The 15,356-nt window shown below is 40.5% G+C and overlaps 1 protein-coding gene across 2 annotated transcripts in view; it reads right to left on the reverse strand.

Moving 5' to 3' along the window:
- Positions 1-15,356, reverse strand: part of LOC108134646 (transcription-associated protein 1) — a 325,375-nt gene that overhangs the window by 7,251 nt on the left and 302,768 nt on the right. For both annotated transcript variants that reach the window (XM_041710011.1, XM_041710010.1), the window contains exon 15: positions 12,998-14,212. In XM_041710011.1, the coding sequence (XP_041565945.1) occupies positions 12,998-14,212 (1,215 nt within the window). The remainder of the gene's footprint in view (positions 1-12,997; positions 14,213-15,356) is intronic.

Consider the following 15,356-nt stretch of genomic DNA (forward strand, 5'->3'; position numbering starts at 1 on the left):
CGGAGGAAGGCGGTTCGCATCCTTCAACGTCTGGCCACAAACTCCATCACCAGGAACCAGACCTCAGATGAGGCTTTTACCAAAATCCAGGAAAGACATCGAGTGTGCAAAGGCGTTCGCAAAAAGGGCAGATCTACCAATCCGGGAACACGGTCAAAGGTCTTCGCGGAGGTGGCTAAGGACAGGAAGATCTTTAGAGTCGTCAACCGAAGCGATGAAAGCAGTCGGATACCCAGAAACCATTGGGGTCTGGTCAGGAAGGCTCCAACACGATTCTCCCTCAAAGTGCGGGACAATAATCCAGGACCACTACCAGACTGTACCGACGCAGGTTGGTACCAAGGCAATCTCAAACTCATTGTCTGTGAGGACGAGCGGTCGGCAGTCCTTTACAAGGCTGCGATCGCAATGGTTGGTGAAGTTTACCCCGGAGCCAACCTGGATGTCTGCGCCTGCGCCGATATCCCGTCCAGACCTAGGGCCAGAGTGTGGGTCTCTGCAGAACGTTGACTCGAATAGGTCTTAAAGATTAGGATTCTTCACCAGACTTAGCCCCAAGATACCCACAGACGGGTAGAAGGTGGTTAAAACCGAAAAGAGCACTATGAACGTCGTCGCCTTGCTTTACTCGACATGCCTAAAGCCTCTGGCAGGCCAAAAGTACACCGTAAACCACGGTTTCCAAAAAGTAAGGCTCGGTATCTAAGATACAGACAAGCTGGCGGCTGACAACCTAGCGGCATGCGCGTCGTTCGAACCACCAAGCGACGACGAATTGGAGCCAGAGGAGGAACCGAAGAGAGAGGCGAACAACGCTGAGCCTCATGGAGTCCCTCCGTAGTCTGCAAGCCAAGCAGGCTCAGAAAAGTTGCACGACATTGCCAAGGAGGTGGTGGCTAACCAGCCGCATTCACAGTCTCCTAATGGAGAAGTGCCTACAGATTATTCTTTTCCACACTAAGGCAGCCATATCTGCCCTTCTGAAGCACCTTGAAATAGGCGCAAGAACCTGTGGCCTTAAAACCCCCAAATATACTTATTTCAGTATCAGCAGTAAGGACAAACCGAGAACTTGTATTCTTATCAAATCACACCTTAATGATTGTCTTCTTCCTCAGTTCAGTGACGGCGACCTCACAACGGTCAAACTTGAGCTGAGTAAAAACACTCACCACACCATATCATACTTCTACAAAGCTCATGACCACAGGGGACCATTACCAAGTATTATTTTCCAAAAACACGCCATTTCCTCCAAGGTACTTATCCTATGAGGGGATGAAAACTCACACCACACACAATGGGGAAGTACAGACACCAACGAAAGGGGTGAGTTACTTTTCGATTACATTTTACAAACTATTTATCTGCAACAGAGGTAATAACCCTACCTTTATCACCAGGAACAGAAGGGAAGTTTTGGACATCACCCTATCCTCTGAATCTCTGATTGACCGAAACGGACTCTGGATGGTCGGGGATGACCACTGCTTCTCTGACCATCGGTACACCGAGTTTACCATAAACACTCTTTTCCCTCTCCTTCAAGAAATCACTAACTAACTAACTAAATCTAACTGGAGGTACTATACCAAATTTCTTGTCACTATCCTAGAAGCCCTCCCTTTCTTTAATTCGCACAGTCAAGATAAACTCTAGAAAATAGTTAACAAATTAAAAGACACCTGAAGGGAATCTTTAAAAAGGCCAAGTCCTAGTAGAAAAGTAAAATTGAGCCATAAATCTCCATGGTGATCTACCATCCTAACACGCCTGAAAAAGGATTGTAGACAAAAATATAACATGGCCAAACATAGCAACACTGACAATAGCTATATTGAATACTACACGAAACTTAGCGTGTACAAAAAATAAATAAGACATTCCAATCGGAAAGAGTGGGCCCTGTTTTACAGCAGCTTACAGTCTACCACCGAGACGGCTCGACTTAAAAATGTTCTTACTAAAGCTCAACCTCCATAGGATACCACGAAAACCCGTCAGACAGATGGACAGAGACCAGCCAAGAAACACTAGAGCTGCTCCTAGATACCCACTTTCCCCAAACCTAGGGAGGCTTCTCTAGAGCTGCTGCTAGATACCCACTTTTCCCCAAACCTAAGAAAGCTTCTTTTTAATAGCTCCGTCCCCCTCGAGAGTACGCTATCTCAGAAATATCTATTGCAGAGTGCATCAAATGGGCTATAAACACCTCAAAGCCCTTAAAATCCCCAGGGCCACAAGGTCTCTTTCCAGCACAATTTTAAAAGACGCTCCACATCATCCTACCATGGTGAAACACATAATTTTTTACTACTTCAATACATACCTAAAAGGTGGGTAGAAGTAAAAGTAATCTTCCTTCCCAAGGCTTGGAAACCTTTACTAACATCTCAAAAAACCTTTAAACCGATATGTCTCTCCTCGTTCTACTAAAAATCCTAGAATGGCTAATAGATAACCATATCAGAATAACAGTAAACCCTAATCTCTGCTCAAACACTCAGCATGCCTACCGAAAGGGCAAATGGACGAAGACTGCCCTACATACACTAGTATCCCAGACAGAAAAAGATTCCACCACAAGGAATACTCCTTGGCGGAAGTACAGACACCAACGAAAGGGGTGAGTTACTTTTCGATTACATTTTACAAACTATTTATCTGCAACAGAGGTAATAACCCTAACTTTATCACTAGGAACAGAAGGGAAGTTTTGGACATCACCCTATCCTCTGAATCTCTGATTGACCGAAACGGACTCTGGATGGTCGGGATGACCACTGCTTCTCTGACCATCGGTACACCGAGTTTACCATAAACACTCTTTTCCCTCTCCTTCAAGAAATCACTAACTAACTAACTAAATCTAACTGGAGGTACTATACCAAATTTCTTGTCACTATCCTAGAAGCCCTCCCTTTCTTTAATTCGCACATTCAAGATAAACTCTAGAAAATAGTTAACAAATTAAAAGACACCTGAAGGGAATCTTTAAAAAGGCCAAGTCCTAGTAGAAAAGTAAAATTGAGCCATAAACCTCCATGGTGATCTACCATCCTAACACGCCTGAAAAGGGATTGTAGACAAAAATATAACATGGCCAAACATAGCAACACTGACAATAGCTATATTGAATACTACACGAAACTTAGCGTGTACAAAAAATAAATAAGACATTCCAATCGGAAAGAGTGGGCCCTGTTTTACAGCAGCTTACAGTCTACCACCGAGACGGCTCGACTTAAAAATGTTCTTACTAAAGCTCAACCTCCATAGGATACCACGAAAACCCGTCAGACAGATGGACAGAGACCAGCCAAGAAACACTAGAGCTGCTCCTAGATACCCACTTTCCCCAAACCTAGGGAGGCTTCTCTAGAGCTGCTGCTAGATACCCACTTTTCCCCAAACCTAAGAAAGCTTCTTTTTAATAGCTCCGTCCCCCTCGAGAGTACGCTATCTCAGAAATATCTATTGCAGAGTGCATCAAATGGGCTATAAACACCTCAAACCCCTTAAAATCCCCAGGGCCACAAGGTCTCTTCCCAGCACAATTTTAAAAGACGCTCCACATCATCCTACCATGGTAAGTAACATAATTCTTTATTATTTCAATACATACCTAAAAGGTGGGTAGAAGTAAAAGTCATCTTCATTTCCAAGGCTTGGAAACCTTCACTTACCTCTCCAAAAGCCTTTAAACCTCTCCTCGTTTCTACTGAAAGTCCTAGAAAGGCTAATAGATGACCAGAATAACAGTAAAACCTACCGAAAGGGCAAATCGACCGAAACTGCACTACTCACACTAGTATCCCAGACAGAAAACACTTTCCACCACAAGGAATACTCCTTGGCGGCTTCTCTAGACATAGAAGGAGCCTTCAATAGCATCACTACAGAAGCAATCACACGAGCACTAACAAGCCTAGAAATTGAACAAGCTTATCTGAATTGTATTGTGTTATTAGGATAAACCATGTAACTGATAATTTTAATCTAGTCTATTCTAGATATGTGTAAACACCCTTTTGACCCAAGAACATGTATATAAGTTATGCTCAATAAAATTAGTACGAAAAGATCTCTTGACGTATTCACTTCTCCGCAGCCCAATTGGTATTGTACTTAATGCGGCGACTATTGCCAATGGTATTGTACTTGCAGCACGCAAAAAAATATATTTCAGCATTCTGAATTCACTTGAATTTGTAAACCTGGTGAGAATCATTCTCTCAACAGGCTGGACCTCTTGAGCGGAGGAAGGTGCACAGCAACCTCAAACCTAATGACCAGACCTCGGATGAGGATGGGCAAAGGCGGTTATACCTGATTTTGACGCTAGCAAGACCCTTGTTGAAGTGACACAACCAGCCAGCAAAAAGGGCAGAACTACCAACCAGGGAACATGGTCGAAGTCTTAAGCGGAGGAGGTTAAGGATAGGAAGATCATCGAAGTCGTCAACCGAAACGATGAGAGCAGTCGGAAACCCAGAAACCATTGGGGTCTGGCAGTCTTAAACTCATTGCCTGTGAGGACAAGCGGTCGGCAGCCCTTTACAAGACTGAGATCGCGATGGTTGGTGAAGTTTACTCCGGAGCCAAACAAGATGTCTACGCCACCAATATCCCGATCATACAGGGCCAGAGCAGTGGTCCTGCAGAACCTGAGGTTTGGACCCGCTTTAGCAGCAGAATAAGAAAATTCTTTTCAAATCTCCAACCACCATCAAAAATCCGTTAGACAGCTGGACAGAGAACAGAGTTGCTTCTAGATTCAGACCCCCTCGACGAGCATGTTATCATAGAAATATCTATTGCAGAGCGTATCAAATGAGCTATAAGCACTTCCAAGACCTTAAAATCCCCTGGACCAGATGGTCTCTTCCCAGCGCAACTGCAAAAGAACCTCCACACCATCCTACCATAGTTAAAAACAAGCTTCATAATTGATTACTACTTTATTACATACCTTTGAGGTAGCTAGGTTGCTAAACCTCTCCGAAAGACTTAACACCGATAAGTCTCTCCACGTTTCTATTAAACCCTAGAAAGGCTAATATCAGAATAATAGATAAGCCAAACCTCTTCTCAAACGCTCAGCACGCCTACCGAGAAGGCAAATTGAGCGAACTAGTATGCCAGTTAGAAATCGATTTCCACAACAAGAAATGCTCCTTGGCGGCTTTTTCACTCGTCACTCCTAAAGCAATCACACGAGCACTAACGAGTCTGGAAGTTGAACCATGACCTCAACCATGGGCCTGGCCTAGGCTACTAGACTCGTTAGATGAGGAACCCCTCAAGGAGGAGTATTCTCCCCTCTACTATGGGTCTTAGTGGTTAACCAACTACTTTTACTCCTAGAAAGAGAAGTTTTAAGGTGATAGCATTTTCTTTGTCAACACTTTCCGGGTGGGCGAAAGAGTGTGGACTAGGTGTTAACCCTTTTAACACGGCGATTCAGCAGAAAATACAAGATTCCAGAACTAAACCATAATCGCCTAACCTTCAGCGAAAAAGCCAAATACCTTAGCTTAACACTGCACAGGAAACGTTTCTGGACAGAAAACACGGAATGCGGCCATAGCTTTGTTCACCTGCATAAAAGCTATTGGACGTATCTTGGGGTTTTTTACTTATATTGTACACTAGCTTTATACAGCAATAGTTAGACCGATTCTTCTGTATGGGATAATTGTTTGGTGGAACTCCCTAGAAAAAAGAACAATTTAATTAAACTACACAAAATCCAAAGAAGCGCCGAACTCTGCATTGCTAAAAGGCACGTGGCGGCAACCGCACTGAGATTGCGCGAAGCGAGGGCCTGGTTATCAGGACCAGTGGGACACTCTACTATTCTAAGGACATTCACCAACTTACCCTACGCAACTGACTACGTCAAACCATTTTTAAACTTCTCTAAACTATAAAAGGTTTAATGCCATAACGTACAGATTGGGACAATCTCCCACACCAAATGGTGAATGCCATCAATATCTATACGGACGCGTCCAAGCTACTCTTCTAAACTAGACATCAAGAACTTTTATCGTCTACCAGACCACTGCAGTGGAGGGGCGGAGACTCACCTAGACCCAACACTTCTCCATAAGAGAATCCTATTTTCAGATAGTCAGCAGCACTTAAAGCCCTTGACTCCTTCAAAACTGTCTCAGCAAACATCTCTGAGTGCCGCAAATCTTTTAACGAGATGGCCAATCATCTCAAAACCTACTTCTTATGGGTGACCTGCCTGTTCAAAAGGACATTGTAGGCGATTGCATAGCTGACGAGTTGGCTAGACCAAAGACGACCGCCGACATCCTTCCCACCACGGCGGGCATGCCCATTACCACTTGAAAGCTAATCTTGAAAGAAACCGTAACTAGTCTTTCTAATAGCAAAAAGAACAAGAAAGAACGCTATAGTCGAGATCCCCGACTATTAGATACCTGTTACTCAGCCTTCAAATTAAGTATTCTCCCACAAAACAATCGAAGTTTAGGTGACGCCATGTGTCGAACTGCCTAACCAGCACTAGAGCGTGCAGCATCCCCACCCCCCGCTAACAGTTCTTTTGTTCTGCCTCTCTACTGCAGTGATTACCGGCAGAGCAGCGGCCAAACAGCGGCCGAGCAGTGGTGCGTCAGAGCGGCGGCAGAGGCCTCCTTAACCCTTTAACCGATAGATATGACCAAAACACACTCACTGACAGACGAAAAGACAGACAGGCATGGCTAGATCGACTAGGTTAATGATCATGTTGAAGAATATATATACTGTATAGGGTCGGAAACGCTTCCTTCTACCTGTAATATATTTTTCAACGATTGCAATATACTCTTTTACTCTACGAGTAACGGGTATAAAGAGTAACCAAGCTGAAAAATATTGGAGGTCCTGTTTTCGATTGATATCGGTGGGCCTATGGAAGAATTAAAAACGATTTCGAAGGACACTGTCTCATAGGCAATCATGCGCGAAGGCTTAGAGTTCAACACCATGACTTCTGCCGAAGCTGCAATCGGATAGACGCGGAGGCACAAGAAATTCCTAAACCCCGGGAGCTTTACCTTGCAAGCCTTCCTGCTATACTGGCCAATCTTTCACGATACTTGCATCATACCACATGATTCGAGAAGTCAAATCTGTAACGAGCTTAGAGATTTTTTGGCATCACAAAGAGACTTTGCGGCCTAACTTCGCTGTTTTTCAATTGATTTTAAAATTCTTCTATACATAGTAATGGTTAATTATTTCATAATTACGGTTGTATTGAAATGCGAACGTTAAACGTTTTATAGAAAATTTAATTTTTGTAACAACTGCAAGGGTATGTCAATTTTATATAGCCTATAAACTAATGGAACTCAAGTCATACATCGGAGATAATTCAGCCAGATAATTCCAATGTTATATAATTTGTTAGTGTAAAAGTTTCCACAGGCCTTGTCTATTTTTGTAACCTTTTCTTATATCCCACTGGAACTGACATAATAATTGTAACGAACTGATATTGTTTAATCAGCTCGCTACGTATATCGTGCTGCTAGCTCAGAAGAGCTAGCCGTCTTCGCCGGCACCGTATAAGCACTCTCTTGAAGAAACCGGGAGCTTGCTTCTCGCCCCATGCCTGGCGCTCGTCGTCCTCGATGTCCTCGATTTGCTCTTTGGTACGATGTTCTCTGCTTCTTGCTTGGATACGGTCAGCTGCGGTTTTAAGACTCCAGCGGTGAACTGCTGGGATCTTAACGCATACGCCTTTCGAGACACCAGCCGATCTAACGCGTGTTCGGGCTAGTCGCACCAGGACCTGTACAACACTCGCAGGACGATCAGGCGTACGCCGGACTTCGCCAATGCGATCCCTGGGCAAGGCAGCTAGTTCTAGACATTTTCCCTTCCGAGCCCAAGTTCCTTTTTGTGAAACTCTGCCTGACACGTCGGGCAATACGCCAAGAAATTAAAAAAAGCGCCTAGACTTAGCTATGTGAACTCAGAACTTTTAAGGACCTCAGCTGCCTTTCCCTTAATTCGGCGACTTCAAACTCCAAGTCCCGAACGTCTCGAAGTAGCAATCCTGCTCCTTGTTGACTGCGCACGGCTCCACTTGATTTTTCACTTGATGACTAATACTTAATTACCGGTAATAAAAGACTCATCCAGCTTACAGCGCCGACCCACGGCAGGGTCCGAAGTCCGGTGCTGCTCTGTTACTTCCTTTTCCACCAGGCTCGGTCTCTCTCCTGTTGTCGTCTCTCTCTGACTCTTTCTGTCTCGTTCTGTGCAAACGGCACCACACTCTCTCGCAGCAATTCCATTACTAAGGGTGAATTCGTTGCGTATCTGGCAACCGGTAGGCCACTGCATGCGCGATTGCTGGACTGATTGCTTTTATTTGTGGGGACTTATTCAACTCCTCACATAATCTATGAACATCATTTGTCTGCTATTAAATCTGTTCTATCTCTTCTTTCTGGCAGGGATCATAAGATTGCTTTGGGTGATTTTAATTTCCCAGATATATCTTGGTCCTGTTCTGTCTCACTTCTTTGCACGCCTTAATCGAATCATGACTTTTTGATGATGGCCTTTAAGATCTATCATTACAACGAATTGGCTTTATCCGTAACTCTCTAAACAGGCAATTAGATCTGGTATTTGTTTGTATCTAGAATTGATCCCCTAGTTGTCCCAGAGGTCCGTTACCAGCCCCCAATGTAGTTGAAAATATCCCTGCCCTGCCCTGCCCTGATACATATTCCCATTTAGTTTCTCAAACTAGAACGAGATGCTTTCGTAAATGTGACTTTAATAAGCTGGACAAAACTGGGGCGCCTACTGACTCTGAAACTACCTATAGTGCGGATTCTTGTCTAAATTCAGTTTGCCCTTACAATTTAAACAGGTTAAATTATATTTTTTCTTCAATAATAACAGAAAGTTCTCTTCTAAAGGATTTTGAGATCTGGAAAAATTCTTTTATTATTCCACTCCATAAAGAGGGAGGAAAGCCGGATGTTCAAAAAGGATAGAGGTATTTCTAAATATAATATCACCTTATTAACATGGTTTTGTGAAGCGAAGGTCTACTACCAAGAAGGATTTAATAACAAAGTTCAGACTGATGTTATATATACAGATTTAAGAAAAGCTTTTGATTCTGTTAATCTTTAACTTGGATTTAAAGTTATTTGAATGGAAGAACTCAGAGGGTTATTTTTAAAAATCCAGTTTTCAATATGATTAACTTTACATCTGGAGTGCCTTAGGGATTCATCAATGATCTTCTTTCTGTCATAACACATTCTCGAGTATTAATGTACGCTGATGATATTAAACATTCGGTATAAAAATATTGAAAAACTTTGGGAAAAAAAACAAAAATTCATGGAAAATGTTTTATGTTTATTTAGATTGATCCTTTACAATTCATTTAAGTTAGTTTTTAAACACAAACTCGATTAAGTGACTACCTTTGTTCTTGATAGCAAAAAGTGTCCTTTTTAGTGCATTTTCCATGACTTTCTCATGCATATCTGCCGATATATTGGCCATTGCGAATACTCTCCTTGAGCTCTGTGATGGTCTTGGGCTTGCTTATGTATATTTCGCTTTTTAGATAGCCCCACAAAAAGAAATCCAGCGGGGTTAAGTCCGGCGAACGCGGCGGCCAGTCGCCTCTGTACTTTCGTCGATACGCACGCTGCGTTTTCACTATTGGACGCCCATTTTCGATAAAAAAAATCACCACTTCGATACGTTCTTTTGGTGTTAAGTAATTCATGGTTCAAATTTTGCTGACTTGACGTTTCCAAAACGTACCTACACAAGCCAATTGTTTCACAAACGTCAAAGCTATTCAGTGTTTGTATACCGAAGCTCGAGATGGCGCAGCCTGTATAATAATTTGCAATCGGGTTCCGGTTTACAGTCTGATATTGATTGTTTTCAGCGATGGTGTCAATCTAACCTCTTAAATCTGAATTGAATTTAATGTAACGTAATGACTTTTTATAAAGGTACGCCTTCAATTATAAGCTATTCTCTTCATAATATGCCATTGGACCGTATATATTCGGTCAACGACTTAGGAGTTCATCTTGACCCAAAATTAAAATTCGACTGTCACATGAAGTCAACTGTGAACAAGGCTATGAGTGTTCTTGGGCTTATTAAGCGATGGTCGAAATAATTAGGCGATCCTTATACAACTTAATTATAATTTTCTTGCCTTGTCCGTAGTAACCTCGCCATTAACATCTGTCTTAAATTAAATTTACTTATCCCCAGACTGCCAACCTTATATTACAATAACTATGCACTCGACTGTCACATAAAGTCTACTGTGAACAAGGCTATGAGTGTTCTTGGGCTTATTAAGCGATGGTCGAAATAATTAGGCGATCCTTATACAACTAAATTATAATTATCTTGCCTTGCCCGTCGTAACCTCGCCATTAACATCTGTCTTAAATTAAATTTACTTAAACCCAGACTGCCAACCTTATATTACAGTAACTATGCACTCCTGCTGTGCCTATAAATGCACATACCATAACAAAACAAGAAAGAAAGCAAACTTCGGCAAGCCGAAGTTCATATACACTTGCAGCTATTGCAAGAATTTAACATTTTTGAAAACATTAAAATTATGATTTACTTTCGTATATGCTTAAAAACATTGAAGCTATGATGATTTGCAGCTCAATTATTTGATAGTTATTTTATATATTTTTATTATTTCTATGGGAGCTATATGATATAGACGTCCGATTTTGATAAAATTTAAACCATAATTCTGAAATATTTAACCATTGCTATATGTCGAAAAACTAAACAAAAAATTAAAAAACAGAAAAGTTATAATTTTTTTTCATTTATTTTTCCGATTGTTACTATGGGAGCTATATGCTATAGTCGTCCGATTTTGATGAAATTTAAACCGTAATCTGAAATATTAAAATATTACTTTATCTCGAAGAACAAAACAAAAAATTAAAAAACAGCAAAGTTATAATTTTTTTTCATTTATTTTTCCGATTGTTTTTATGGGAGCTATATGCTATAGTCGTCCGATTTTGATGAAATTTAAACCGTAAATCGAAAATATTTAACCATTATTAAACATCGAAGAACTAAACAAAAAATTAAAAAACAGCAAAGTTATAATTTTTTTCCATTTATTTTTCCGATTGTTCCTTTGGGAGCTATATGCTATAGTCGTCCGATCCGGCTTGTTCCGACTTATATACTACCTGCAATAGAAAGACAACTTTTGGGAAAGTTTCATGCAGATAGCTTTAAAACTGAGAGACTAGTTTGCATATAAACGGGCGGACAGACGGACAGACTGACGGACAGACTGACAGACGGACGGACAGACGGACGGACAGACGGACGGACAGACGGACATGGCTAGATCGACTCTACTAGTGATGCTGATCAAGAATATATATACTTTATAGGGTCGGAGATGTCTCCTTCACTGCGTTGCAAACTTCTGACTGAAATTATAATATAACTACTTTCCCAAAAGTTGTCTTTCTATTGCAGGTAGTATATAAGTCGGAACGAGCCGGATCGGACGACTATAGCATATAGCTCCCATAGGAACAATCGGGAAAATAAATTTAAAAAAATTATAACTGTGCTGTTTTTCATTTTTTTTTAGTTCTTCGACATAAAGTAATGGTTAAATATTTCAGAATTACGGATTAAATTTCATCAAAATCAAACGACTATAACAAAAAGCTCCAATGTGAGCAATAAAAATATTTAAAAAAAATTCAAATAATTAAGCTGCAAATCAATCATAATTTTAACGTTTTCCAGAATATTTAATTTTTGCAAAGCTGTAAGGGTATATGAACTTCGGCTTGCCGAAGTTTGCTTTCTTTCTTGTTTTTTTATAAAAAACAGTGCTGTCTTTGGAGGACCTTAAATAAAGTTATCCAACTGCTGGCATGGTTCCGGTCAAATGAGTTGCTGAGAAAAAAGGAAATGTAAAACGGTTAAAGTATTTCCTATGCAATGAAAATAATCAAAAATTAACAATATGTCGTACTTGTGAAAAAGAAAGTGTAGTTTTCTGCGGGAAAATGGTCATCAAAAGGATTGTTTCATTGGTAGAAAATATCGTAGACCATGGATAGTACATATAAGAACACTAATTTTCAATTTGAAATTCTTGATTGGTCAATTTCACGTTGAGATGTAATGTCAGCAATTTTAAAAATGTCAAAAATCCCGTTTTAAGTTCAACGTGTTTATAAACAAACGTTTCACAGTTATGAGCGGTATCTGGTGTGTGTTACATATATATTCTATAGTTACTTTTTGTCGTCAAGTTTGCTTATTTGTACATCATTTGTTATAAGTCTTTGAAGTACTCCAGACTTTATATAAGTTTACTTCTACAATGAGTACAAAAAGAATGCTATAGTCGATACATTCCCCCACAAAATAATCGGAGTTTAGGTGGCGACGTCTGTCGAACTGCACAGCCAACACTTGAAGCTAAGAGCGTGCAGCACTAACAGTTCTTTCGTTCTGTCTCTCTATATGAGCGATAACTGGCAGAGCAGCGGCAGAGGGGCGGCCGAGCAGAGGACTTAATATGCCTATATCTTCTAAAATAATAGCTGGATTTTAAACATCTTTGTTTAAGAATTAGTTGTTATTAAGGTAGTTAAGATATTTCTTGTTAAAAAATTTATAAAAGTTCAATATATGAGACTTTAACCAAGATGTTCTAAAAACTAGGATGAAATGGATTTGGTAATCTGCAGATAAAAGTCGTTTAGAAACATTAGCCTTTATTTAGCCTCTTGATTAAACATTTTGTAACCATTAACAACAATATATAATATATCCAATCGTTTTCTGTTTCGCTTTAACATACGCTGTTTATAGTCCCGATGAGACTTTTAACTACCCCTTGCTAGTACACCGCGTAACGGATAAAAGTATGAGGAAACAAGGAAACGCTTACCATTTTTCTGAAATGCCAAAAGTCTGTTGCCTCCCTAAATATTTTCAAAGCCCAATGCTTTAGAAGAGTCTTTGGGACCATAGTCCATTGTATTTCAGAAAATATTTCTCTTAAAATTGTATGTGTAGTTTGTGTTCCTCTTGCCTGTACTTCGGAGAGACGGTCATAATACTTCACTATTGGCATATCGTAGTCCACCTGCATATTGTGGCAACATTTTTTAAATATTTTAAGCAATGAAATGCTGTTTGGATTATCTTCCGCCAATCGCATTTGTGGCGATATTGGAATAACCCTTGGTACTGTTATGTTAAGAAAACGTCGGCTTGTCTCTTTTTGTTTTTCCAGGTAGTAGTTTAACATGCGCTTTAATTGCAATACTCGTTCTTCTCGGCGAGCATCTCCCAGTCCTGAATCGAGAACCACAAGATAGGGATATATTTTTCCATTCGTACCTCTTATATATAGTCTTCGCGCAGCTGTGTTATTTTTTTGTACTATTTCCACACGTGGCATAAATCGGGCGATTCTAACATAGTAATGAGAGGACAATGGTATCAGCAATTCTCCTGGAAGTTCGACTTCAGCTGTTTTTTGACTAAAGTTTGATAAAAATCTGCATTTGTCTTCAATCAAAAATGATGTCGGTAATTTTTTAACCTTTGTTTCAAGAACTTTTATCCATGTTTTTAATTTTGTTATTAAATTGTGCAACTTCATAGCACCTGGCTTTGTAAAATCGAAGTCATTAGTGAATTGTTCCTTCATTTTTTGAAACACTGGGTCCTGAAAAGTTACTTGAGCTCGTCGGGCCAAAGATTCGGAGGCTGCTGAGTTAGATATTGATGAGGTCACAGATCCTGGAACATTTTCTATGCCTATTCCAAACGTGGAACCAAGCTTTTTAACAAAATGCAATGTGTGGGGGGTTATAGTCGAATGGACAACAGTATTCCTGTTCTCAAATGCTATGGCATAGCATTTTATCAAACCTTGGCGTAGTTGTCGAAGAACTTCCTCTGTCCAACTTTCCCTAAACCAAACCATTTGGTCTACAATTCCTTCCAAGGAACTTAATATTGTCGGATGTACTTCTCTTTGTAATTGCATAACTTTGGAGCAACGCCACATGGGAGGTGTTGCTTTTATAGGATTTACCGATGGAATATTTCCGTAATTAGTTCTTCCACAATTTGAAGCAAGGCCATCCATATTCTAAAAAAAAAAAGAAATAAATACAATTATAAAATCGTTTATAAAGTCGGCAAAGACAATATAATTTGATATTCAAACAAAAATAGAACAAAAGCTAGCTTCGGCAAGCTGAAGCTAATGGATGGATTCGAAATTATATTAAACCATTTAGTAGGAAAAAATCGCAATATATATATATACATGTCTGAAACTTTTAATTTTTGGCCCGCTATTAGCAAAGCAAATGGACCCAAATTTGTTGTATTTATTCTTTGAATATTTATTAACAAATTTATATAAGAAACATTAAAAAATTCTATAACTCTTTTAGATAGGAAATAAAAACAGACAAAGACATTTTTATCGATAAAAAATGTCTTAAGATAAAGCTCATTTCTATTTCGGTGGTTACGTCAAAAAGCAGAATTGCCGCATTTGGGGATCCGAGAAGAGGCCATCGCATTCACAACGATTGACTGTCTGTTGCGGTACGTGCCACACAGTCAACGTTACAGAACTTAAACTTCCCAATAATAACCAATCCCATCCCAGCCCGCAGGCCGGTAAGACGGCACCAAAGCACCAAGTTCCAAAAGATGAAGCAGAAGGTGCAAAGTCGCCCCCTAGACTGGCGCAACCGACCGAACTATCATATGGCAAGAGTACCGAAAGGTCAGAATGGTTAGGTTCCTTCAGCTTAACCTGAACCATTGCAGAGCAGCACACGATCTGCTCACACAGGCGGTGATCGGCATGCGCTTAGAAATAGCAATCCTAAGAGAACCATACAAGGCAAAAAAGAAGGTGTCTGGCAACAAGGACTGATGCTGACGCAGCCATATGGAGCTGTGGGGAGCCCCGGGACACATCTTGGGACTTGGGATGCAGATTGTAGTAGTTCCTACGCTATAGTATGCGCACATATCGGGTACACTCCTTATACCAATAAACTCTTTTTAGCTCTTTGCTGCAATAAATATATGTTGCAGCGTTGTTATTATTTTTCGACATTGTAATAGCGCAGCAAGTTTCGGTTTCACACGCACGAAATCCTGAACGCAACTACCAGCGTCATCCCTTCTTCTTTCTGTGCTTACCACCGAACCACACTCGGCGACAGCGACACAACACTGTCGCCCCGCTAAAACGGTACTTCTTAAGCGAC

This window comes from Drosophila elegans, unplaced genomic scaffold, assembly GCF_018152505.1.
Source record: "Drosophila elegans isolate 14027-0461.03 unplaced genomic scaffold, ASM1815250v1 contig_684, whole genome shotgun sequence".
Lineage (NCBI taxonomy): Eukaryota > Metazoa > Arthropoda > Insecta > Diptera > Drosophilidae > Drosophila > Drosophila elegans.